Raw genomic sequence first — 27,118 nt, 5'->3', positions numbered from 1 at the left:
AGCTCCCGCTGATTTTTCCACTTCCCTGACACCACAGGGATTAGCTGAAGGAATGACTGCCTGAAAAGGTTTTGGCAGAATCTGCATGCAACTCTATTCAGCAAGCACAAGGTAAGCTATTTGTTCAAGTGCTTAAAACCATCCTCAGAATCTGCGCGCCAGGCCTGATAGGTCACGTGAGGAGGACGTAATGGGAATCGTAATAGTTCTTGAAGCTCGGCTAATCCGACCCATGCGCAGGCGCAGAAGGAAAGGGGCCCGTCAAACCTCCAAGGCCCGCCCCTCCCCCACTAGCCTTCCGGCTTTCTCCTACTGCGCAGGCGCGTCGACTGAACCAAGATGGCCGCTCCCGTGGATCTGGAATTGAAGAAGGTAAAAGAGGGTCCTCACCTGGCAGAGGCTTCTCTTTGGAAGCTAAGGGGACTGTGGTCAAGAATATCGAGTGAGACTCGAGTCCGGAGGAAGAAAAGAGGCCCCAGGGAACTGGGGCGTGATTTCCCAGAGTCCTAAGGCGGGACCGGGTCTCCTTAGGATGGCGTGGGGGGCGACCAGCTCTTTCTGCCTAAGAGCCGGTTGGGCTGGTTTGATTCCTGTGGCGGGCCGATAGCTGGCCCGTCTTCTCGTTCTGACCTCCAGGGCCGTTTCGTTGCGTGGAGCCTTCAGTTTCATAGTAAGGCCTGAAGTAAGCGTTTCAAGTTGGAGCCCCTTCGGACGGCTTGCCAGGTCTGAGGCATCTGTAAATTCTTAATCTTCATTTGCTTTGAAAAACTCCAAGGCCATCCTGTGTTTTTAGGCCACTTACTCCATCTCATGCTTTGAAAGGTCACAGTATGTACATACAGTTCAAAGTTAGATAGTCTCATAGCAGGGCTTTGACTCCCAGCCCTATCTCCCCTTCCCCCTTTCTTGAAGGACCTGCCAAAAAAAAAAAAAAAAAAAAAAAAAAAGAAACAAGAACAAGCCCGTAAAATTTTCCAAATAAAATCGGTATCGGAAGGAATTGGGTTTCTCTCTTCAAACAGTTGTTTATAAATGTGTTGTTACCCAAAAACGTTTTTGCCACTTAAGGGTTGTCAGGGAAAGGATCCTGGACTTCATCAACTTTAAACCTATACTTTTCTATAAAAGGAAACTGAATTCTAGAAAAGATGTAGTCCAACGTTGGGACTAGAATCCACTATTCTTTGCTTAACTCCACACCTTTTGTTTATTAGCTTAGGTTCTTCAGAAGAGCAAATTTAACGTCTTAACACTTCGTTTGGGTGAACCTTTGCATATGAAATAAGATAGCTCAAATATTTGTTGCTCCTATTAAATGAAGTTGTTTGTTATTGCTCTGAGGATTTATGTGTATGTACCTTGCTTTTTGTGTTTTTTCTTTTGAAACTTGTAAATTTAGTCCTTAACCTGGTGTTCTCTAATGCTGTAATATCTTAGCTTGAACTGTATACCAGCTGCTTTAGCAATGTGTACAGATCACCTGTAAGTTTACATGCAAAACAGAATTAATCTGAAGAATGATTAAAGCATTCTAAAAGTTTATCTTTTTTTCTGTTAAAAGTTCTAATGTAAGTCAGGGTTTAGTGAAAGAGCTAACAATAGAGTATAGCTGTGAGTGGACTTAACTCCCAGCATTTGAATTTGTTGTTAAGAAACCTCTGGACAATGAATGCAAACTAAGAAGATGATTGGAGACTTAAATTGCATAGTTTTGACAGCCAGTTAGCTTAAGTAAAAAACAAACTTGTTCTTTAAAGGTTTCATCTTCTAATATCTTTATAAGGTCTTTTTGGGGGGGGGGTAGTGGAGACTAATAGGAAATTTCAGGCACCTCCTCTCTCCCCAAATCAATCTTTTGAAACCTTACTAATAGGTGAGAACAAAGTCTGAAAAGAGTTAAGTAGAGGGCTTTGCCCTGTAATGCAGTCACAAATGGTATTATTAAGGCATACATTTGACAACATCTGAAAGTCATTCCAGGCCCTTAAATAAGAGTATCCAAGAACTGTGTTTATCTTTAAGTGTATACGAGGGTCAAATTTGGCTTGGTATGTGCATATGAAGATTATGATGCAATTCTACCAATGCCTTGAATTTTTTAATTTTTTTAATCTTTATTTTAAAAATATTTGTATCCTGAATGTTACTGTAAAATAGAAACATTCCTGAACTAAAGGTCAGAAGAAATGGGTTTCAGTGTTAAGTTCCTGCCTTTCCTCATAATAGTTGTTCAACCCTGTGCAAGCCACTTAGATCTCTTCAACTAATTTGGTTACTTTATTTAAAAAAAATGTATTTTAAATGTTTATTTATTTTTGAGAGATAGAAAGACAGCAGGCAGGGGAGAGGCAGAGAGAGAGGGAGACACAGAATCTGAAGCAGGCTCCAGGCCTGGAACTGTCAGCACAGAGCCTGACGTGGAGCTTGAACTCAGGAACCATGAGATCATACCTGAGCCAAAGTCGGATGCTTAACAGACTGAGCCACTCAGGAGCCCCTAAGTTGGTTACTTTAATCTGTAAAGAGTGATGATGAAAACTCCCATTCCTAAATCATAGGATTATTGAGAGGAGTAAATGAGATATTACTATATTCCTCAATGTTCTCATATTAATATTCCCATGTTAGTATTTCAAATAAATGTGGGAAAGTGTTTTGAAACCTAGCAGTGTAATACAAATATAGTGAATCGTTATAGTTTTGTTTTGAATCACTGTGTTTCATCCTCTGTTGCATTTCTTGTTTTATTACTCTTTGGATACCTGCTTCTTCATATGGTTATTTAAGGTGCATTTGTTCTGCTTCATGTAGACTGCATTTTCTGAGGACAGGGTAAGTTCATGATTTAGCATGGTGGCTTGATTGTTTACAGTTGTATTGAGTTTTATTGATGTTTGTGTTGGTAAATTTCACAACTTTGTTTCTGGTTAGCAGCTTATTTTAATATATTTGGATTTGACTCAAGTGTTTCCTGTAAAATGTTTCACCCACTAAATGAAGGACTTTTTTTTTATTAGGCCTTCACAGAGCTTCAAGCCAAAGTTATTGACACTCAACAGAAGGTGAAGCTTGCAGACATACAGATTGAACAGCTAAACAGGACGAAAAAGCATGCACATCTTACAGATACAGAGATTATGACTTTGATAGATGAGACTAACATGTATGAAGGTGTAGGAAGAATGTAAGTAAAATGTATCCTGAAGGGGGTTATTGTGGGAGAAGTTTTTGTCTAGAATTTGTTCATTTTAAAACTTGGGTTAAAGTATCATGGAAACCTTGAGGATCACCTAGTCAAATACATACTTTTTAAAAATGCTAACTGAACCCCAGATAGATGTGTTTAATTTTAGACTTTGCAGTACATTTGTTAGATATTTTCCTCTTCTCTCTGTGATCAGGTAGATATTTAAGTGTGTAAGTTCAATGACGAAAATGATTTGTCATGAAAAGTTTACAGTAATTTTGTGTGTGAAGATTTATTTAAGTAGGTGTAGTTTTAACTTCTCCTTCCTTACCTGATTTATTAGGAGTCATACAAATCATAGGTCCTTTAAGATGTTGGACCAGTGTTGTAAGATAAAAATAGATCCATTTATCATTTAAATACACTCATTCTGTCATGCATGAGAAATCAAGTAAACCAATTTACTTTTTGTTTGTTCTAATTGTTATATGATTGACCACCTATACTTCACTCTTTTTATTTTAAGAAATATATTACTCTTATGACAGAGAATAGATGAGCTTCATGTTCTCTAAACAGTAAATAAGGAATGGAAAAGCCCTTAACTACAGGTCACATTCCATTACAATGAGCTAAAAGGAGAAGACTTTTTTTAAGTGGGGGAGGTACAAGGGGAGGGTTTTTCTGGAATTTGGTCTTTGAATATTACTTAGTAAATGGACCATTACTTCAAGTTTGGAGATCTTGTAGTGAATGGAATTTGACCTCAGTCTGAAGATGACTTGTTTGGTGATTGATTTGAAGGAAGCATAACATGTGTAACATTTAGTAATGGCTTTGGAATGACATCATGAGAAGTAGACTCTGCTCATGACTAGCTACTCCTTTTCTTAATGGAAAAGAGAGGGATTATGATAAACATGTGATTTGTTTTCTCAGAATAAACAATATATCACATAAATTTTATATCTGTAGTTCATATTTTTCATTTTAGCTTATTTTGAGAGGAGGAGAATCCCACTTTGACAGTTTGTTATTAGGAGAGAAAAGAATTGGGACAGTAACAAAGTAAAACCCTTGAATATATATCTATATAGTACAGATGCATTGTTGGCATTCACTATAGGATAATTTTATTCTTAATATGAGTATCCTTAGGTCTTAAACAGTAATGGTAGCTTTTCCAGCATGCACGTTAGCACGTTGCACTTGGATTTCACATCAGTACATTAGCCTTTGCAACAGTAAAAGAATCTCTTTTTCCAAAATAGAAAATCTCTTTTGATTGTCTTTGGCCTTTTGGGCTATAATGAAATTTTTGGTTTTAATCAGAATACTTTATTAAAACATTCTCCAAAAGTGCTAGGTTGTTACTTTTTTTTGCATACTGCCCTAAGTGCTACAGCTAGATTGTATTCCACGCCAAGAAGTCTAGAGTTAAAAGGCTGGGATATGATTTAGTTCATGGTAGAATAGTAGTAGTATTTCCATAAGATTTATTTTGTGTAAAATAAATACATTGTTGTAAATGTTTGGATAAAGTGGAACTTCCTACATAGTTTCAAGCTTTGGTTTTCAATTTGACTTTTGTTCTTTCTGCATCCCACTGGGAGTGCGAATTTGACTCTGCATTGTGGGGGCATGTAAGGTGAATAGAGTTTGTTGTTTGGCTAGAGTATTAGCGCCCTCAGGAAGAAAAGACTTGCTGAGTATTAGTCTGGTCATGAGGATGTTCCCCTTGATGCTAAACCTGAAATAACTATTTCTGAATTTATAGTCTTGAGTAATCTTGAGTATCATTGTGATTCACTTCTTTAATTCCAGTCTTTACCTTAATTTGTCTTTTCTTTTTTGAATATTATTTGGGAATTCCAATTAGAATACTAATTTTTCTCAAACTGTTGTTTAAAACCATGAATTATAGAATCCAAAACACTCCATTTTGTTTAGAGCCTGCAGTAGATTTTTGCCATCACTGACATTCGGGCTTCATTGTATCTTACCTGGATTATTGCAATAGCCTCTTAGCTGTTCTCTCTGCCTTTATTCTTTGTGTTCAAATGTACTCTTCCTACATCTGCCAGAATTGATCACATCCATATTTTTCATAAAATTCTTTGATCTGTTGCCCACAGGATGAAATCTAAACTTCTTAGCCTAGCATTCATGTTCATTTATAATCTGTCCTTAATGTACCACTGTAGCCTCAAGTCCCACCACTTTCTAGTCCCAGGCTCAGTATAGTGCAAATTTCATCTCATGGATTTAACATCCTTCCGTTGATTTTGGGTGATCTGTTGAAAAGGACTTTGAGTCTCATGTGGGCTTTAAACATGCTTTAATTGATTAGTATGTCTGTCACGGGTGACGATAGAAGAGGAATAAGTAGTACATGTACCGGAAATCGTTGTCCCTACTTTTGTCACCGGACTTTGTCACCCGTTTTTTTTGTTTGTTTGTTTGTTAAGTATATTTATTTATTTTGAGAGAGAGGAAGAGCTGGTTCATGTGCTATTGAGCAGGGGAGGGGCAGGGAGAGAGAATCCCAAGCAGGCTCCCAGCTGTCAGCATGGAGCCCAATGTGGGGCTTGAACTCACGGACTGTGAGATCATGACCTGAGCTGAAATTGAGTCAGCCGTTTAACTGACTGAGCCACACAGGTGCCCCTGTCAGATGTTTTTGTGCTTTCTTGATTTTGTTCATTCTTTCTTTGGCTTGAAGTATCCCCTTTCCCTTGTGAAATTTTTATCCTTCAAGACATAGCTTGTCTTCTCTGAAGATTTTTCTGTCCTCCCTGGCAGACTTATTCACACTTTCCTGGGTGATACCAGAGCTTTGTTCCTGTAGCTAGTATAACAGAGACAGAGAGATGATTGATTTCTAAGTGGGTCATTTGCCTCAACTAGATTGATTGTCAGCTCATTGAGATTGTATACATCTTATCTTTGTTTCCTCTGTTCTCAACATAATGTCTGGCACAAAATAGGTGTAAAATGTGTCTTGATTTGAATTGAATATGATTCTTTTGCCTAAAATAGGTACATTTTCTTTTGTTTCTTCAGAAAGAAAATACAGTTAGAAAGGCAAAGACTTAAGAATTAGGTTTTCTTATTCTGTTTTAAAATATGATTCAACAAAGGTGAAATTGTAAAAGTAACATTTTGACTAGGTCAAAGCAGTTGTTTCTTATCAAAATTATGTTCTTTGATTGGATAAGATAAATTCTTAATTAAATCTCCTGAGAAGGTTAACCAGTTCTAAAAGCCAATCAGTTGCAGAGATAATTAGTTAGAACTGGCACTATAGAAAAACCTAAGCATTTAGAATTAGGCCCAGGGCAGTATAATCCTTAGAGAATAAAAGCTGTTCTATGTAGAATAATATCAATATAATAATATGTATTTCATATTCTTCATCTCCATATAAGATGGAAGTTACATATTCCTTTATAGGGTATGTTTTTAGTTTAACCAAATCATTGCATGCCCAGATGTCTTTTAAGACACATATGTAGAGAAATTTGGTAGTGTTAAATGACCTCCTGTATATGGCTTATTTTGGTTTTTATACAAGGAAAATCAAACTACAGGATAAGAGATGATGAATTGCTATATACTGTAAACTCTGCGTATTCATTGCTCAAAGCTATATTCTGTCCAGTCTCTTGGCATGTTGCCAGCACATTTCAGTTCTCTTACTTCATATTCTTTGGAGAGGCTGTTATGTAGCCTGATACTACTACCACCAATTTCTAGTTTTGCTACTTAAGCTGTTTGTGAGCTGACCTCACCATACTGCTTTGAGAACTGTGATGAAAGTTACAACTGTGGAATGATCTGTCTGAATAATTGCAAGTGTTTGTCTTTGCATCTTTCTAGCATGCAAGGAGGGAATAGACACAATTCTCAAATAATACATGAATGTTTCTGGTATCCTTTTTTTTTTTAATGAATAAGAACCAGTTTACAAGGATTTATGGGGGTTTTCTTCCCTTTTTGCACACTAGAAGATAGGAGAATTTTTTAAAAATAAGAATTACATTTGAAAGTGCATATAGAGAACATTTAGCCTTGCTAGTGTTTGAAAGGACCATCATTAGAATAAATGTCAGACTTATTTTTATTAACAATAGGTATGATCCTGACCCTGATTTGATATCAGGTTTAGTATTCTGTAATTCTAATGTTCTTTTACTTGAGCATTACATACACTTCTTTTTTCCAAGAGAGACAAATTAAGCTTTAATTTTTTTTAATATGGGAGGAACTTGAGTAGATTAGTCTCTGAGAAGAATGATTAGTGCCTTTTTAAAACTTGAACCTAACTAAAAATAACTTTGTACCATATTTAAACCAATTTAGAGGTATGCCACCATTCTGCGGGTATTTTTTACATTTAAGGAACTAAGAATGAACAATGGTATAAATCTACCAACTAGATAAGTGTCTAGCAATGCAGAATTTGCTGTTTGGGAGCGGTGTTGCTATTTCTACTTGTTGAAGTAATTTGATGGTTGATCTCTAATGGTTGAAAGATCCAGAAGTGTAAAACCTAAGATAAATGTGGCACAGGTAGAAAGTAAAAACAGTAGATATATTCCTGATAGGGAACAAATTAACAGTAGCCAAAATCTGAACAGTTGAGCAACTTTTCAAGCAATTAGGATGTAGAAATCTGAATTTTTCACGGTAGCTTGGTTGAACTGCCCTTTGTTTAAACTATTATGTTAGTTCTCTTGTGATTTTAATTGTTAGTTTGGATGTTGACCTGTAGTTTGAATCATGACAGTTAGTAAAGCCAAGCCGAAATATTTGGTTTCTCTGTTTAGTTATGTTAAATATTAATAGAAAGGGACATAGTCATGGTGCCTGAAGTTTTGCAACCATTTTACAATTTCAGATAGTTGTAAAGTTGGTATTCTAGTCAATTTGGTGTAATTTTAAAGCTGATGAAATAGTTTTACTAGATTAGGAAATAAACCACAAAACTTGGTGCAGTAAATATTGCTGATGTTATAGTAAAAATAGTTTATATTGTTCTTACTGGAATCAGGTTTGGATATTTTATTTAGTGATTGCTATAGGAGAAAAGTACACATTATTTTTGCTGTGAGAGCACACTGCAGATAGAAATTTATCAGCTCCTTATATCTTCTCTTTAAATGTAGTAATCTGTATTTTAGAGTAGAGAAAATGAAGCAAAGATAAAATAATTTTCAAAGGTAAGAAGGTATTTTTAAAAAGTTATTTTTTAGGGGTGCCTGGGTGGCGCAGTCAGTTGAGCGTCCAACTTCAGCCAGGTCACGATCTCGCAGTCCGTGAGTTCGAGCCCCGTGTCGGGCTCTGGGCTGATGGCTCAGAGCCTGGAGCCTGTTTCTGATTCTGTGTCTCCCTCTCTCTCTGCCCCTTCCCCGTTCATGCTGTCTCTCTCTGTCCCAAAAATAAATAAACGTTGAAAAAAAATTAAAAAAAAAAAAGTTATTTTTTAGATTTTATTTTAAAGGAAGAGGGGTTCTTGATGTTGAACTGCTTTTACTAATAGATTGTGACCCTCCCTTTTTGTGTTTTTATGCAGAGCCATTTAAAGTCCTGGCTTTCATTGCTCAGAGCTGTAAGGGGGAAAAAAAAAACAAAAACAACTTTTCCTGTTGTGCAAGGAGAAATGACTTCACTTTGTTGATGCTGAGTGTGTATGTAACCTCAGACGGGCACATTCTCCTCTTTCACAGATGTGGTACTCTAGGGAGAGGAGATTTTTGAGTAATATTCTTAATTTCCTTAAGTTGTCAGTGATTTAAAAACTTAGTGTTCATTATAACTCTGCTGTACTGCTGTGTAGAATGACATCACTGTTTTTATGCGAGGGCAAGTTAACAAACATTTGCGTAGGAATTACATAGCCATGTTTCTTCTTTAGAAGAGTACTTTTAATAATTCTTTCCCTTCTTCCCCTCCCATGTCCTCCAGAATCCAGTCTCACTGAAACACAGGAAATTAGTTTTGAAAATTCGTGTGCTAATTAGAAGTTTATTGTAAAAACAGGAGAAGTCTGTTCTACTTGGGATGTACAAACATGCGAAAATAAAATTTTTACTTAATGTGTCCTTGTAGGGTTACTTATTTTAGGCTTGAACTTGATTAAAAAATGTAAATGGAATTGATTCATTTGGTTACTTGGAGCACTTTGCTTTTGGATTTCCTGACATCAAAAGGCTTCACATGTGTTTTTTAAACTGGCAAAGGATGAAACAAAACCTGCTTTTGTTGCATGAAAGTAGCAATTACTCAGCAACCCAAGAGGATACTACAGTGTATTCTAATTGGTGATAAGGATTGATTTAGTAAACTGAGGGAAGAGTGAAAAGTACCATTACCTTGTTGTTCCCATGTAAATAAAAATAAAGGTAGCAGTAACCTTGAACTATGTTACTTTGTCATTGGGGAATTGTTTGCTGCAACTGACTAGCTGAGTTTCTCTGAAATGAAAAACAATCAGTTCTTATTTTTTAAGTATTTCTTTATTTTGAGATAGAGGAACAGAGAAAGAGGGAGAGAGAGAATTCCACACAGGCTCCACACTGCCAGCACAGAGCCTGACGTGGGGCTTGATCTCACCAACTGAGACCATGACCTGAGTCGCAGTCAAGAGTGGGATGCCTAACCTACTAAGCCACCCAGGCGCCCCTGAAAAACAATCACTTTTAGGCTGTACCAAGAATTTTCTGATTTTAGCTGCCCTTATCTCATAGTGGCAAATTTAGGAACAACTTGCTATCTAATCTGTTTGAGAGGGGACTGAAATGTTCATGTCCAGGAACATAATCTGCTTAATGAAACATCCAAAAGGAGCTCACAAAAAATATTGACCTAGAAGTTGAAAGGCAGTCAGTCCGTGTATGTGAATACACACTTGGTATGACTTGTTAGTATTCCTTTTTACTCCTTATATCAGGAATTGATAGGGGCTGCAAATATCCTTTGCCCAGAAGGAATAATTAGGATTGCAGTGTGTTGCATGCACCATTAGTGCCTGTGGTTTTGTGAAGAATGTATGCTCAATTTATTTTTAGCATTCAAGTTCGAATGGACATGTCTGAGGGAATGTTATCTTATTGTCCTGGCCAAGAACTCTACTTACCATCTCTTGTTTTGAGGAAGGTCAGTTACCTTGAAATGGACCAGATTACTTGGGAGACACTGTTCCCTTGGCTTTGAAGAGGACTTGAAATGTTCTCCTATCAAAATTTGCACAGCAGCAGGATCCCAGTATTAAAAATGTATCTTTAAATAGATAAGAGCATGGCTGCCCTAAACCAAGCCTTTTACATTGTTTGGCTCAGGGTAAAAAGATTTGGATCACAGTATGCATCCTGTATGTGTGTGTTAGACTGAGTCTTTTGCATTTGTCCTAAAATATATTTATATTTCTGTGACTTTATGCTTTTGTACTAGGAGTCTTCTGTTTGTGTCCTTTAATGCTCACTGGATAATAATTTGTACTGTCCAGTGGTTCTGTTTCATCCAGTGTTACATTTTAACCTTTTAGTAAATGAAAGATCACATCTTGGAAAAAGATATAGCAAATCTTGATGATTATATGTGGAGATGTTTGGGGTTTGATGAGGCTAGACTAAAAGTGGTAAACATCAGAGGTGATTATTTACCAGAATACTTAGAATACCAAATAGTGACAAAAATAAACATCATGTTTAAAATAGACTAACATACTACTGCTTCCATTTTAGGAGTAATAGTTTGATTTAAAAATACACAGTGATTTCTAATTAGTACAGATTGAACCTAGCAGTGTGTGAGTTACTCATCTAGAACAAGGAATGTTTACATGGACTTGGGTTCCTCAAGGGACCATGATTCTCTAATAATTCCAGTGAATTCTCAGCCCTCATCTAATTTGACCTATCAGCATTTATTCCAGTTGGTCTTTCCTGGTTGAACCATTTTCTTCCTTTGGCTTCTAGGAGATCACCTCTTGGTTTTCCTTTTATTTCACTGGCCACTCCTTCTCAGTCTCCTTTACTGTTTCTTTTTCTTTCCCATTTCCAAGTATTAGATTGACCTTGGGCTCAGCCTTTGGAATTTTTTTTCTTTTCTTTACTCAGTCTCTTAGTGATCTTATCCAGGCTTATCTCTTTAAGATTTTTTTTTTTTTTAATGTTTATTGATTTTGGAGAGAGAGAAAGAGAGAGAGATAGAGATAGTGTGAGTGGGGGAAGGGCAGAGAGACAGGGAGACACAGAATCCAAAGCAAGCTCCAGGCTCCGAGCTGTCAGCATGCAGCCTGATGCAGGGCTTGAACTCGTGAACCATGAGATCATGACCTGAGCCGAAGTTGGATGCTTAACCAACTGAACCACTCAGGTGTCCCCAGGCTTATATCTTTACAGTGCCTTTTGACATACTGGCAACTCCCAGGTTTTTATCTTTAGCTTAGACCTCTTCCCTGAACTCCACATTTGTATATCCACCTGCCTACTTTACATCTCCATTCGATAGGCCTCTCAAGATTAACTTGACCAAAATAAAATTCTCACTGTTCCAGGTAAACCAGTTCTTCCCTACAGTCTTCCTCATTTCAGTGGATGACTTTTTTGTCCTTCCATTTCCTCTTCTTTGGTTTTTTTGTTTTGCGAGAGAAAGCTTGAGTGGGGGAGAATGGCAGAGGGGTGGGGAGAGAGAGGATCTCAAGCAGGTTCCACACAGCCCAGAGCCTGACATGGGGCTAGATCCCACCACGCTGGGATCATGACCTGCACTGAAATCAAGAGTTGGATGCTCAACTGACTGAGCCACCCAGGTGCCCTAGTCCTTCTATGTCTTCCAAATCTTGTAGTTATCCTTGACTCCTCTCTTTCAGTCTTACTTTCAGTCCATTAGCAAAGACTATCTTTAAATTTGATCCAGAATCTGAACATTTCTGCTTACCACCTCCCTGATTTCAGCTACCATTTGATTATTGCAGCTGCCTCCTAACTGGGCTCCCCTGCTTGCATCCTTACCACTTTATAGTTTTTCCCAACAGAGCACCCAGAGTGATCCTTGCAAAACAGAAGTCAGGGGCACCTGCATGGCTCAGTTAAGCATCCACTCTTGATCTTGGCTCAGGTCATGATCTTGCGGTTTGTGAGTTCGAGCCCTGCCTTGGGCTCTGCACTGACAGTGTGGAGCCTGCTTGGGATTCTGTCTCTTCCTAGCTCTGCCCCTCCTTCTCTCAAAATAAATAAACTTAAAAAAAAAAATCACTGTAGTCAAAATCTTCAGATAGCTTTCCACATTATCACTGAAAAAGACAAGGGCTTTTGCAGTTGCTGGTCTCTCTGTCTGGAGATGTTTTCTTCCAGATGTCTCCTGTACACCTTTGTCTTCCTTTAGGTCTTTATTAAAAAGGCACTGAGGCCTGTCATAACCACCCTGTTTAAAATTATATACATAACTTCTACCCCTACCTTCTTGCCTCCTGTACTCTCTCTTTTTGACTTTATTTTTCTTCATGGCATTTATAATCATCTGGCATACTATAGTACTAATTATCCATTTTTCTTAAACTTTATTGAAATATACCTTATATATACTAAAATACATTCATTTTTAAGGATACAGGTAAATGAATTTTGATAACTGTAATCACCACGTCTGTCATGATACAGAACATTTTCATCACCCTAAAAAGTTCCTTCTTACAAATCATTTCTTGGAAGTTCTGCTCCAGGCAATTGATAATATGACTTGTCTCAGTATAGATTAGTATTTCCTGTTTTAGAACTGCATATGGAATATATATATATAGAATCATTATGATATGTACTACTTTGTGTGGTTTCTTTCATTAAGCATAATGCATCTGAGATTTATTGATGTTGCGTATATCAGGCCTCCTCAGGGACTATATCTGGGCTTCAGTTCCACTTCTTCAAGTACTGTTGCCTCTGCCCCCTTTATGCTTGCCGGCTTTATCTTCAGGTTGGCTGTAGGAGTTCCAAGGATTTAATTCAAATGTGACAACATGTAGAGTTAGTACTGTGTTTTTTTTCTTTTTCTTTTTAAGTTTATTTACTTATTTTGAGAGAGAGAGAGAGTAGGGGAGGGGCAGAGAGAGACGGGGAGAGAGAATCCCGAGCAGACTCCACGCTATTAGTACAGAGCCCGATGTAGGGCTTGAACTCACAAACCGTGAAATCATGACCTGAGCCGAAACCAAGAGTCAGACGCTTAACTGACTGAGCCATCCAGGCACTGTGAGAAAGTACCATGTTTTTCCTGTGTCATATTTGTAGGAGCAAAGAAATCTTTCTCAAGTCTTCAGAGGGCCACCTCTCACATTTCATGACCCGAACTGAACCACATGCTTGGGCTTAAATCTTGGGGGATGGGACTACTGTGATTGGGTAAGACCAATCAAGATTCATCCCAGGATTCACTTCCCTGAGTCACTTGGGAAAGTGGAGGTCCCCAAACAAAATTGGAGCCCTCTCAACAAAGAAGAATGGATATTGGGTAGCCAGTCAATAGTGTCTGTTAAAATCATCCACAACAGTCTTTCCAGTGACCAATAATTGAGGGCTAGCCACATGAAAACTGTTGGTAATATATGTAGGATAAATTGAGGAGAGTTTAACATGGAATGCAGAAAGAAGCTATTGAAGTAATTCAGGAATGTAATAAGTTCAGAAGGTGGCACAAGTGGAAGGGAGAGGAAAAGGGTCAGTTTGAAAGAAAATGACGAGTCTTAGTCATAAATGGGGAATATATAGGGTACAAGGAGAATACTTGCAAGTTTGGGACTAGGTGAGTGGGCAAGTGGTGATAATCATTGATAGCTGTGGTTGAATTGGGGGAACATACAGGTAGAAATGACAGATGATGCAGACATAGTGCAAGTGATAAGGAGTGATATTATTTTGCAGTTCATTAGCCAAATTAAAACCTTGATCATAAAGGGGTTCTTGGAAGGACTTGGGTAGAGATAGCTTAGTGGAGAACCTTGCATAATGCTTGTAATATTGACACTGGAAGAGAAAAGGACAGGGAGGGGTGGTGTTTAATTTAAAAAACAAACAAATGAAAAAATGGGGACAGGACGGAGACAACCTGAAAGAGCCAATGATTTTTTCGAGTAGTTTCAGGTTTATAGAAAGTACAGAGAGCTCTCATATACCCTCTCTCCACCCCCGTTTTTGTTAACATCTTACATTTGTGTGGTGCATTTGTTACAAATGAAGGAATACATTATGATTAAGATCCATAGTTTACATTAAGATTCACTGTTTTGTACAGTTCCGTGGGTTTTGGCAAATGTATAATATCTTGTATTTGCCATTACACTATCGTACAAAATCATTTCATAGTCCCCCCAAATCTCCTGTGTTCCACCTATTCATCCTTCTTTCCTTTCTCGTACCCTGATGACCACTGATCTTTTAAAATGTTCTCTATAACTTTTCCAGAATGTTATATAGTTGGAATCATACGGTATGTAGTCTTTTCAGAATGACTTTTTTTTTTCCCTTAGCAGTATGCATTTAAGTTTCTTCCATTTGTCTTCATGGCTTGATAGTTCACTAGCTCAATTTCCCTGCCACCCCCCATCCCACACTGCTTCATTTTGGTAGGTCTGTTGATTTCAGTATCTTTGAGTTTATTGATTTTTTTTTTTTACAGTGTCTAATTTGCTCTAAAGCCTGACCAGTGATTTTGTTGGTGTAAGTATGGTGTTTTTCATCATCAGAAGTAGCACATGCCTCTTTTTTTTTCCTTTTCTAAGTTTACTTATTTATTTTGAGAGAGTGTATGTGCATGTGTTTGTGTGTGTATATATATATATATATATATATATACGTATGTATATGTATATTTACACTTATGTATATTTATATATATATGAATGAGTGAGGGAGAAAGAGAGGAAGAGGTAGAATCCCAAACAGGCTCTGCACTGTCAGTGTTAGCTGTACTCGAACCTACTAACTATGAGATCATGACCTGAGCTGAAATCGAGTCAGTTGCTTAACCGACTGAGCCACCCAGGCACCCCTTGCCTCTTTTTTATATTAATTTCTCTATTGTTAAGTTCATGTCTTCCATTATTTCTTAATCACATTATATAATATTTTAAAATTTTCTATCTGCAAGTGGTGCTTGGGTGGCTCAGTTGGTTAAACGTCCGACTTCAGCTCTGGTCATAATCTCATGGTTCATGAGTTTGAGCCCCACATTGGGCTCTGTGCTGACAGCTCAGAGCCTGGAACCTGCTTCATTCAGATTCTGTGTCTCCCCTGCTTGCGCTCTGACTCTCTCAAAAATAAACATTAAAAAAAATTTAAAAACTTTTTTTTCTATCTGCTAATTGCTTTCTTTCTCTCCTTTCTGAGTCTGTTTCTATTAACTGAATTTCCTCCAGACAATGGGTCATATTTTCCTATTTATTTGTGTGTCTGGTGATATCTATCTGTGTATATATATATATATTTATTGAAATTTAGGTCTATTATGTATAAATCTGCTTCTATATAAAAAGTTTTTTTGTAAGTGCCCAAATTGGTATTTATTTTTTTGAGGTATAATTGACATATCATTAATTTTAGGTCTACAGCATAATGAGTCAATATTTTGTATAGTGTGAAATGATCATAGTATGTCCACTTAAAATCCATCAGCACACGTGGTAACAAATTTTTTTTCTTGTGATGAGAACTTTTAAGATTTTCTCTTTTAGCAACTTTCAAATATACAATAGAGTTCACTATAATCAGCATGCTGTACTTTATATGTTGACTTATTTATTTTTTAAGTGGATGTTTATACCTTTTGATCATCTTCATCCATTTTGCCCAACCCTGGCCATTGGCAACTGTCAGTCTGTTTTATAAATCTGTGACTTTGTTTTTTTTTTACATGTCACATATATGTGAGATCATCAGTATTTGCCTTTCTCTGTCTGACTTATTTCACTTAGCATAAAATCTTCAGGGTCCATCCATGTTATCTCAAGTGGCAAGATTTGCTTCTTTTTTTGTATATACCACATTTTCTTTATCCATCCATCGACGGCCTCTTAGGTTTCTTCCATGTCTTGGCTATTGTGAATAATGCTACAGTGAACAAGGGAGTGCATATATCTTTTCAAAGTGGTGTTTTCATTTCCTTTCAACAGATACCCAGAAGTGGAATTGCTGGATCGTATGGTAGTTCTATTTTTTATTTTTTGAGGAACATACTCTTTTTCATAGTGTTTGCAACAATTTATATTCCCACCTATAGTGCGCAAGTCTTCCCTTTTCTCCTTGTCCTTGTCATCGCTTGTTATTTCTCATAGATTTGAAGTGATATTCTCATTGTGGTTTGATTTGCATTTCCCTCATGGTTAGTGATGTTGAATACCTTTTCATGTATGTGTTGGCCATCTGTCTTCTTTGGAAAAATGTCTATGTAGATCTTCTGTCCATTGTTAAATGAGATTTGTTAATTAAGTTTTAAGAATTCATTTTTATATGTATTTTGGATGTGAGTGCCTTATCATATATATGATTTGTAAATATTTTCTCCCAGTTCACAGGTTGCCTTTCATTTTGTTTCCTTTGCTACGTAGAAGGCTTTTAGTTTGATGTACTTGATTTTGCTTTTTTTTTTGCCTTTGCCTTTTGCTGTCAAATCCAAGAAATCACCAAAACCTATATAAAGGGAAAGTTTTTCTAAGTTCTCTTCTGGTTGTTTTATGGTTCAGGTCTTAATGTCAAATCATTAATACATTTCTAATTGATTTTTGTGTGCTGTAAGATAATGTTCCAATGTCATTCTTTTGCATGTGACTGTCTGGCTTTCCCAACACCGTTTATGGAAGAGCGTGTCATTTCTTCATTGTATATTCTTTTTTAAATTTTATTTTATTGTTTATTTAGAGAGAGAGAGAGAGAGAGCACAAGTGGGGGAGGAACAGAGAGAGACGGAGAGAAAGAATCCCAAGTAGGCTCCACACTTAGCATAGAGCCTGATGCGGGACTCACACTCATGAACCTTGAGATCATGAACTGAGCCAAAAGCTAGAGTTGGACGCTTAACTGACTGAACCACCCAGGCACCCCCCTTATTGTATATTCTTGATTGCCTTGTTATAAATTAATTGATCATCTATGTGTGGGTCTGTTTCTTTTTTTTTTTTTAAGGTCATGCCCTCAGGATATCAGCAGGTTATTTATTTATTTAAATCTTTTAGAAAGAGAGTGTGCACAAGTGTGTGAGTGGAGGACAGGGAGGGAGGGAGGGAGGGAGAGAGAGAGAGAGAGAGAGAGAGAGAGAGAGAATGAATCCCAAGCAGACTCCATGTTCAACCTGGAGCCCAATGTGGGATTTGATCTCACAGCCCTGGGATCATGACCTGAGGCAAAAATCAAGAATTGGATGCATAAGGGACTGAGCCATCATCCAGGCACCCCTGTGTGGGTTTATTTCTGAGCTCTCTGGTTTGTTTCATTGGTCTATGTCTGCTTTTAGGCTAGTACTGTATTGTTTGATTACTATAGCTTTGTAATATAATTTGAAATCAGGAACCATGACGCCTCCATTTGTTCTTTCACAAGATTGCTTTGGTTATTTGGGGTCTTTCATGGTTCCATGCAACTTTTAGCATTGTTTGTTATACTTCTGTGAAAAATGTCATTAGAATTTTGATAGGGATTTCATTAAATATGTAGATTGCTCTGGGTAGTATGGACATTTTAACAGTAATTGTTTTTCCAGTCCTTGAGCATGGAATATCTTTCCATTTGTTTGTGTTGTCTTTGGTTTCTTTCGTCAGTATTTTATAGTTTCAGAGTACAGATCTTTCATCTCCTTGGTTAAGTTTATTCTTAGGTATTTTATTTTTTGTGTAATTATAAATGGGATTGTTTTCTTAATTTCCCTTTATGCTACTTTATTATTAATGTATAGAAATGCCAACAGATTTGTGTATATTGATTTTGTGTCTTGTGACCTTACTGAAGTCATTTATCAGTTCTAGTAGTTTTTTGGTGGAGTCTTGAGGGTTTTCTGTATATAGTATCATATCATCTGCAAATGGTGAAACGTTGGCTTCTTCCTTACCAATTTCGATGCCTTTTATTCATTTTTCTTGTCTGATTGCTATGACTGAACTTCCAATACTGTGTTAAGTAAAAATGGTGAGAATAGACATCTTAGTCTTATTCCTGATTTTAGGGGAAAGCTCTCCATTTTTCACTACTGAGTATGATGTTGGCTGTGGGTTTTTCACATATGGCCTTTATTATGCTGAGGTATGTTCCCTCCAAAACCTACTTATCTTGAGGGTTTGTATCGTGAGTGGATGTTATACTTGGTCAAATGCTTTTTCTGCATCTGTTAAAATGATATGATGGTTCTTATCCTTTCCTTTGTTGTTGATGTGATGTGTCATGTTGATTGATTTGCGAATATTGACCCATCATTGCATTCTGGGAATAAATCCCACTTGATCATGGTGAATGATTTTTTTTTTAATGTTTATTTTTTTTTGAGAAAGACAGAGAGAGAGAGAGAGCACGCAAGAACGGGTGGGGGAGGGGCAGAGAGAGGGAGACAGAGCATCTGAAATGGGCTCTGTGTGGAGAGCAGATGAACCAAACTGTGAGATCATGACCTGAGCCACTCAGGTGCCTGGATGAATGATTTTTTTAAATGAATTGTTGGTTTCACTTTGCTAATATTTTGTTGAGGATTTTTGTATCAATGTTCGTGAGAGATATTGGCCTGTAGTTCTCTTTTTTCACAGTGTCTATCTAGTTTTGGTATCAGGGTAATGCTGGCCTCATAGAATGAATTTGGAAGTTTTCCTTTTCTATTTTTTGGAATAAAGAGATATTAACTCTTCTTTAAATGTTTGGTAGAATTCACATATGAAGCTGTCTGGTCATGGACTTTTGTTTGTTGGGAGTTTTTGGATTACAGATTCAATGTCACTGCTGGTCTGTTCAGATTCTCTGTTTCTTCCTGATTCTGTTTTGGGAAGTTATATGTTTCTGGGAATTTATCAGTTTCTTCTTGGTTGTCCAGTTTGTTGGCATATAATTTTTTGTGATATTATCTTATAATGTTTTGTATTAATGTAGAGTCAGTTGTTACTTGTTTTCTTTGATTTCTGATTTTGGGTCTTCTTTCTCGCTCTCTTTTTTTTTTTTTTTTTTTAATGAGTCTGGTTAAAGGTTTATTAAAGAACCAGCTCTTGGCTTAGTTGGTGGAACTTGTGACTCTTGACCCCATGGTTGTGAGTTCGAGCCCCATGTTGGGTGTAGAGATTACTTAAAAATGATAAAAAAAAAAAATCTTTAAAACAAACAACAAGAACAACAAAAACAAAGAACCAGCTCCTGGTTTCATTGATCTGTTATATTGTTTTTTAGTTTCTATTTTGTTTATTTCTACTGTTAATCTTTATTATTTTCTTCCTTCTACTGGTTTTGGGTTTTGTTTGTTCTTTTCTAGTTCCTTTAGCTGTAAGGTTAGGTTGTTTATTTGCGATTTTTTTTTACTTCTTGAAGTAGGCCTGTATTGCTCTAAATTTCTTTCTTAGAATGACTTATACTGCATCCCAAGGATTTGGACCCTTGTGCTTTCATTTTCATTTGTTTCCATGTAGTTTATTTATTTTATTATGATTTTTTATGATTTATTATTATAATTTTTTAAAGTTTTTTTTTTTTTTTTGAGGGTGGGGAGGGGCAGAGAGAGAGGGAGAGATAGAATCCTGAGGAGGTTCCACACTGTTGGCAGGGCTCAACCTCATGAATCGTGAGATCATTACCTGAGCTGAAGTCTGACACTTAACTGACTAAGCCACCCAGGTACCCACCATGTATTTTTTTTATTAATTAATTTTTATTTTATTTTTATTTTATTCATTTTTTAAAAATTTTGTGAAAAAATTTTTAAAAATATTTATTTATATTAGAGAGAGTGCATGAGAAGGGGAGGGGCAGAGAGAGACGGAGACAGAATCTGAAGCAGGCTCCAGTCTCTGAGCTGTCAGCACAGAGCCTGATGTAGGGCTTGAACTCAAGAGCCATGAGATCATTACCTGAGCCAAAGTCAGACACTGAACCAAACGAGCCACTCAGGCTCCCCTTAATTTTATTTTAGAGAGAGAGTATGAGCAGGGGAGATGGGCAGAGGGAGAGGCAGAGAGAATCTTAAGCAGGCTCCACCCTGAGCATGGATCTCGATGCGGGACTCAATCCCATGACCTGAGGGATCATGGGATCCTGATCTGAGCCGAAATCAAGAGTCGGACAGTTAACTGATTGGGCCACCCACATGCCCCAACTAACTTGAATTTAAATAAATAAATTAAACACAAGGGGCACTTCAGTGGCATATTCGGTTGAGCGCCCACCTCTTAATTTCGGCTCAGATCATGCTCTCATAGTTAGTGAGATTGAGCCTTGTGTCAGATTCCATGCTGACAGTGTAGAGCCTGCTTGGGATTCTCTCTACCCCTGCCCCCCAAATAAATAAAGTAATTTAAAAATTTTTAAAAATAAGTAAGTTCAAATTAGTTCACATACAGTGTAGTATTTGTTTTAGGAGTAGAACCCAGTGATTCATCACTTACATTTAACAGCCAGCGTTCATCCCAATAAGTGCCCTCCTTAATGCCCAGCACCCATTTACCCATCCCTCCCACCTACCTTCTCTCCAGCAACCCTCAGTTTGTTCTCTGTCTTTAAGAGTCTCTTAGGGTTTGCCTCCCTCTCTGTTTTTATCTTACTTTTCCTTCCCTTCCCCTGTGTTATTCTATTTGTTTCTTAAATTCCACATATGAGTGAAATCATATGGTATTTGTCTTTCTCTGACTTATTTTGCTAAGCATAACACACCCAAGTTCCATCCACGTTGTTGTAGATGGCAAGATCTCATTTTTTTGATCACCTTGTAATATTCCATTGTGTATATATATGTGTGTGTGTGTGTGTATACACACACACACACACACATATATATACACAATGGAATGTATATATATATGTATATACACACACACACACACACACACACACACACACATGCGCCACATCATCTTTATCCATTCCTCAGTTGTTGGACATTTGGACCTTTTCCGTAATTTGACTATTGTTGATAGCACTGCTATAAACATTGGGGTGCATGTGCTCCTTTGAATCAGCATTTCTGTATCCTTTGGATAAATACCTAGTAGTGCCATTGTTGGGTTGTAGGGTAGTTTTATTTTTAATTTTTTGAGGAACCTCCATACTGTTTTTTAGAGTGGCTTCACCGGTTTGCATTTACACCAGCAGTGCAAAAGTGTTTCCGTTTCTCCACATCCTTGCCAACATCTGTTGTTTCTTGAGTTTTACTTTTAGCCATTCTGACAGGTGTGAGGTTGTACCTCATTTTGTGGTTTTGATTTATTTATATCTCTGATGATGAGTTTTTTATTTCCTCTTTGAATTTTTGGTTGACCCATTCATTGTTTAGTAGCATATTGTTTAACCTCCATGTATTTGTGTTCTTTCCAGATTTTTTTCTTGAGATTGATTTCTAGTTTCATAATGTTATAATCAGAAAGATTCCATGGTATGACTTCAGTGTTTTTGAATTTGTTAAAACTTGTTTTGTGACCTAATAAGTGATCTTTTCCTGAGACTGTTCCTTGTGCACTTGAAAAGAATGTGTTAAAGTCTCCTACTTTTATTGGTATTGATTACTTCCTTTATGTTTGTTATTAGCTATTTTATGTATTTGGGTGCTCCTGTGTAGATTATGTAAATATCTACAATTGTGATATCTTCTTGTTGGATTGTTCCCTTTATGATTATATAGTGTTTTTTTGTCTCTTGTTATGGTCTTTTAAAATCTATTTTATCCAATGTAAATATTGCTACCCTGGCTTTCTTTTCACTTCAATCTGCATATGTCTTTAGGTCTGAAATGAATCTTTTGTAGGCAGCATATAGATGGGTCTTGCCTTTTTATCCATTCCGTCACCCTATGTCTTTTGATTGAAGTATTTTCGTCCATATAAATTCAAAGTTATTGACATATATGTACTTATTGCTCTTTTGTTACTTAATGGTTGTTTTTGTATTTCTTCTCTGTGCCTTTCTTCCTTTGATCTCTTCTCTCATGGTTTGCTGGCTTTCTTTAATGATATACTTGGATTCCTTTCTCTTTATTTTTGTGTGTCTTCTACTGATTTTTGATTTGTGGTTACCATTAGGTTTCTATATAATGTCTTATGCATGTAGCAGTGTATATTAAGTTGATGGTTGCTTAAGTTTGAACCCATTCTTTCCTTTCCATTTTTTAGGTATATGGTGTCATACTTTACATTCTTTTATTTTGTGAATCACATGACTTTTTTTGTGTGCATTTATTTTTGAGAGAGAGGGAGAGTGAGCAGAGGAGGTGCAGAGAGAGAGGGGACAGAGGATCCAAAGTGGGCTCCACACTGACAACAGCGAGCCCGATGCAGGTCTGAAACTCATGAACTGTGAGATCATGACCTGAGCCAAAGTCGGACACTCAGTCAACTGAGCCACCTGGTCGCCCCCACCTGACTGATTTTTATAGATAAATCCAATTTTACTGCTTTGTGCTTCCTATTTTTCTTCTACTTATAGTCTTTCCACTGAAAGTTCCATTTAACATTTCTTGTAGGGCTTGTTTAGTGGTGATTAATTCCTTTAGCTTTTGTTTGTCTGGGAAGCTCTTTATTTCCTATTCTGGGAAATTTCTGTTCCTTTTCCTTTTCCTTTTCCTTTTCCTTTTCCTTTTCCTTTTCCTTTTCCTTTCCTTTCCTTTTTTTTTCCTTTTCTTTCTTGTTTATTTATTTTGAGACAGAGAGCATGAGCAGGAGAGGGTTAGAGGAAGAGAGAGAATGTCCAAGTAGGCTCTGCATAATTGTGGAGTCCAATGTGGGGCTTAAACTCACGAACCTTGAGATCATGACCTGAGCTGAAATCAAGAGTCAAATGCTTAACCAACTGAGCCACCCAGATGCCCCTTTAAATTTTTTTAATGTTTGTTTATTTATGTTTATTTTTGAGGGGGGGAGGGGCAGAGAGAGTGAGATACAGAATTCGAAGCAAGCTCCAAGCTCCCAGCGATTAGCACAGAGCCCGATGTGGAGCTCGAACTCACAAACTGTGAAATCACTACCTGAGCCAAAGTCGGATGCTTAACTGACTCAGCCACCCAGGTGCCCCAGTGTTTATTTTTCAGAGAGAGAGAGAGAGAGGCAGAGGGAAAGGGGGACAGAAGGTCTGAAGTAGGCTCTGCACTGACAGCAGAGAGCCCTTTGTGGCCCTCGAACCCATGAACTGCAAGATCATGACCTGAGCCAGAGTCAGATGCTCAACACACTGAGCCACCCAGACACTCCTCTTAATGTCTTTAAATTTTTGTCTTTATCACAACATTTTGCCTTTTTAATTATTCTGTGTCTTATTGTGGACCTTCTTGGGTTGGTTTTGTTGGGGGCTGTCAACCTTCTGGATCTGGATTTCTGTTTCCTTCCCCAGATTTGGGAAGTTTTCAAGTATTATTTCTTCAAATACATTTTCTGCCCCCTTTTCTCTCTCTTCTCCTGGGATCCCTAAAATGTGAATGTTACTACACTTGATGGTGTCACTGAGTTCCCCAAGTCTATTGCATTTTAAATTATTTGTTCTGAATCCTCTTCAACTTGATTGCTTTCCATTACTCTGTCCTTCAGGTTGATGATTCCTTCTGCTTCCCCTGGTCTGTTTATTCCACCTGGGGTGCATGTGTGTGTTTCTGTGTGTGTGTGTGTGTGTGTGTGTGTGTGTGTGTGTGTGTGTGTGTTTAAATGTGGAACACTTCACAGATTTGCATGTCATCCTTGTGCAGGCGCCATGCTAATCTTTTTTGTATTGTTCAAATTTTAGTATATATCCTGCCCAAGTGAGCACTGGTCTGTTTTTAATTTCAGTTATTCTTCATTTCTGATTGATTCATTTTTATGTTTTTTTTTTCTCTTTGTTGATGGTCTCACTGAGGTCCTCCAGTCTTGTCTCAAGTCTCGTAAGTATCTTTGTGACCATTACTTTAAATTCTCTATCAGGCATATTACTTCTCCATTTCACTTAGCTCTTTTGCTATGATTTTGTCCTATTTAATGTGGGCCATACTCTGTCTCCTCATTTTGTCTAACTCTGTGTCTGTTTCTGTGTTAGGAAAGTCAGCTGTTTTTCCTGTCTTGAAAGTAGTGGCCTGATGAAGACTAGGTCTTGTGGTGCCTTCCAGTGCAGTGTTCCCCATTCAACAGACTTGGTGCTTCAGGGTCTCCTACGTGTGTTGTGTGTGCCCCGCTCTTGTGGCTGATCTGTGTTTGCCTTCAGTCCAGTCATCCGTAATGGCTCTCTTTGCCTGTTGTGGGCAGGGTTTGGTCCCTGTGTTGTTAGTGGGCCAGTCTGGGTTTGTCTTGTGCTCGAGTTGAGTCAGACCAGGTGTTTGCCAGAGATGTAGTAGAACTGAACCTCAGGGTACTCTCCCTTTGTCATCCCCTGAGAAATTTTTGTTGCTAGACCGGGCCTGAAGTCAGTTTGCCTGGGACCCAGTTTGCCTCCAGTTGGGTCTGCAGTTGGGAGTAGTGTGTGGGGTTATCTTCCCTTCTCCCTGGGGCAGGAGTCACTTTGGAGTGGTGCTGGTCTCTGTTGGGACTGCTTGCATACTGTTGTGGCACCGCTTTGGATGGGTTCTGAACAAGGGTGTATTGGAGGGGGCATGTCAGCAGCAGAATAGGAGCATAGGGCACATGGTGTATGCATGGTCTGCAAAGGTCCATTGCAGTCACCTGAGAAAACTGTTGGTGAGGCCTGCCAGGTTGGAGGGGGCAGAAACTGCAGAAGTGCTTGTGGTGGGGGATGCTGTTAGGAAGCACCATGGAGAGTGTAGGTGCTGTGCTGGTTTCTGCAGGTGTTTCTAGGCTGGAGGACAAGGGAGAGAAATGGCACCTGGCAGCTCTTTTATTCTTGGAGAAGTGTCCCAAAGATCCCTACCTCTCCAGTATGCACTCTGACATCAACCATTAAATCTTCCTGTTATACCCCCCCCCCCCCCCGCGTTTTTTAATTTCTGCTTTTGTGCTGTATATCAGTGAGGCTGTTTGTTGTGCTGTCTCTTTAAGGAAAGGTACTCCACCCTCCCTGCTCTCCTAGAACTGAGTCTTCTTTCTGATTTTTAAAATTCCATGTGTTAAGCCTTACTGATTGTTAGGCCCCTGTGGTTTTCAAAGCCACATGTTATGGGGATTAGTTTTTTCCCCATGTGGGTGCCTGGTGCATGGGGTGCCTGGGGTGCCTGGGTTGGGGATCTGATCATCTCCCCTCTCTGCACCTGCTGGTCCCTCCCTTCCGCAGACAGTCCTGTGGGTCTATTTAGCTCTCAATTGCATTTCCACCCTTCTTATCCTCTTCATTGTGGCCCTTTCTCTACATTGAGCTGGGGGCTGTCTGTTCCTCCAGACTTCAAGTTGTTTTCTGGGTTATTTACACTGATGTTGGTGTTATCTAGGTGTATGTGTGAGATGAGGTGAGTCCTACTATGCCATTTTCTCTGGAAGTCCCCCCAGTGTATGATCCTCTTAATTTATGTTGAAATCGGTTTGCTAACATTTTGTGAAGATTTTTGTATCTGTGTTCATCAGGAATATGAGCCCATGATTTTCTTTTCTCATGATGACCTTATCTGTTTGTGGTATCAGAGTAATGCTGGCCCCCTAAAATGAACTTGAGAGTGTTTCCTCCTCTTCTATTTTTGGAAGAGTTGGGTTGAAAAGGACTTATACTAATTCTTCCTTGAATTTTTGGTAGAATTCATCTTTGAATCCATCCATTGACTAGTTGGGAGGTTTCTGATTTCTCTTTCCTAGTCATCATCTATTCAGATTTTCTGTTTATTCACAATTGTATAAACAGTCGTGTTTATTTGCTTCTAGGGATTCATCCATTTACTCTAGGCTGTCCAATTTGCTGCTATACAATTGTTCAGTCTTTTATGATCTTCTGTATTTCTGTGGTATCAATCATAATATCTCTTTCATTTCTGATGTTGAGTTGTCTTTTTTTTGTCTTGGTGAGTCTCGCTATAAGATTGTCTATTTTGTTTATCTTTTCAAAGAGCCAGATTTTAATTTCATTAGTCTTTTTTATTGTCTTTTTACTTTCATTTATTTATGCTCTAATCTTTGTTATTGCCTCCCTTTTACTAACTTTGAGCCTTGTTTTGTCTTTTCTTCCCCCCCTAGTTCCTTGAGGTATGAAGTTAAGTTGTTTATTTGAGATTTTTCTTGTTTCTTGCGATAGACATTTATTGTTGTGAACTTCTGTCCTAGAACTGCTTTTTCTGCATCATGTAAATTTTGTTACATGGCTTTTCCAATTTCATTTATGCCAAGGTATGTTTTGATTTCTCTTTTGATTTCTTTGGTGCATTGGTTGTTTAGTGGAGTGTCGTTTAGTCTCCACATATTTGTGAGTTTCCCGGTTTTATTCATGTAATTTTTAGTTTCGTGAAAAGATGCTTATATGATTTCAGTTTTCAAATTTATTAAAACTTATTGTAGCCCAGCATATGATCTAACTTGGAAAATGTTCCATATGCAATTGAGGAAAATGTATTTTGTTGGTTTTGGATGGAATGTTCTGTAAATACGTGGTAAGTCTATTTGGTGTTACATGTCGTTAAGGGTGACGTTTCCTTAGTGATTTTCTGTCTGAATAGTCTATCCATTGATTTAAGTGGGGTCATTAAAGTGCTCTGCCATTATTGTATTGCTGTCTATTTCTCCCTTTAGATTTGATAACATTTGCTTTATATTTAGGTGCTCTTATGATTGGTGCAAAAAAAGTTTGCAGATGTTGTATTGTCTTACTGGATTGATCC

The 27,118-nt window shown here is 37.8% G+C and overlaps 1 protein-coding gene and 1 non-coding gene across 2 annotated transcripts in view; one reads left to right on the top strand and one right to left on the bottom strand.

Annotated features, from left to right (window-relative positions):
* The first annotated feature begins 220 nt into the window (after positions 1–220).
* Positions 221–27,118, top strand: part of PFDN1 (prefoldin subunit 1) — a 71,769-nt gene continuing 44,871 nt past the window's right edge. The window contains exons 1-2 of the mRNA XM_003980829.5: positions 221–372; positions 3,018–3,184. Of these exons, the coding sequence (XP_003980878.1) occupies positions 340–372; positions 3,018–3,184 (200 nt within the window). The 5' untranslated portion in view covers positions 221–339. The remainder of the gene's footprint in view (positions 373–3,017; positions 3,185–27,118) is intronic.
* LOC111556742 lies at positions 24,038–24,144 on the bottom strand. Its single transcript, XR_002736471.2, has one exon. It is a non-coding gene; the product is annotated as a U6 spliceosomal RNA (small nuclear RNA).

This window comes from Felis catus, chromosome A1 (genome assembly GCF_018350175.1).
Source record: "Felis catus isolate Fca126 chromosome A1, F.catus_Fca126_mat1.0, whole genome shotgun sequence".
Classification (NCBI taxonomy): domain Eukaryota; kingdom Metazoa; phylum Chordata; class Mammalia; order Carnivora; family Felidae; genus Felis; species Felis catus.
This window is presented reverse-complemented; position numbering and strand designations above follow the sequence as displayed.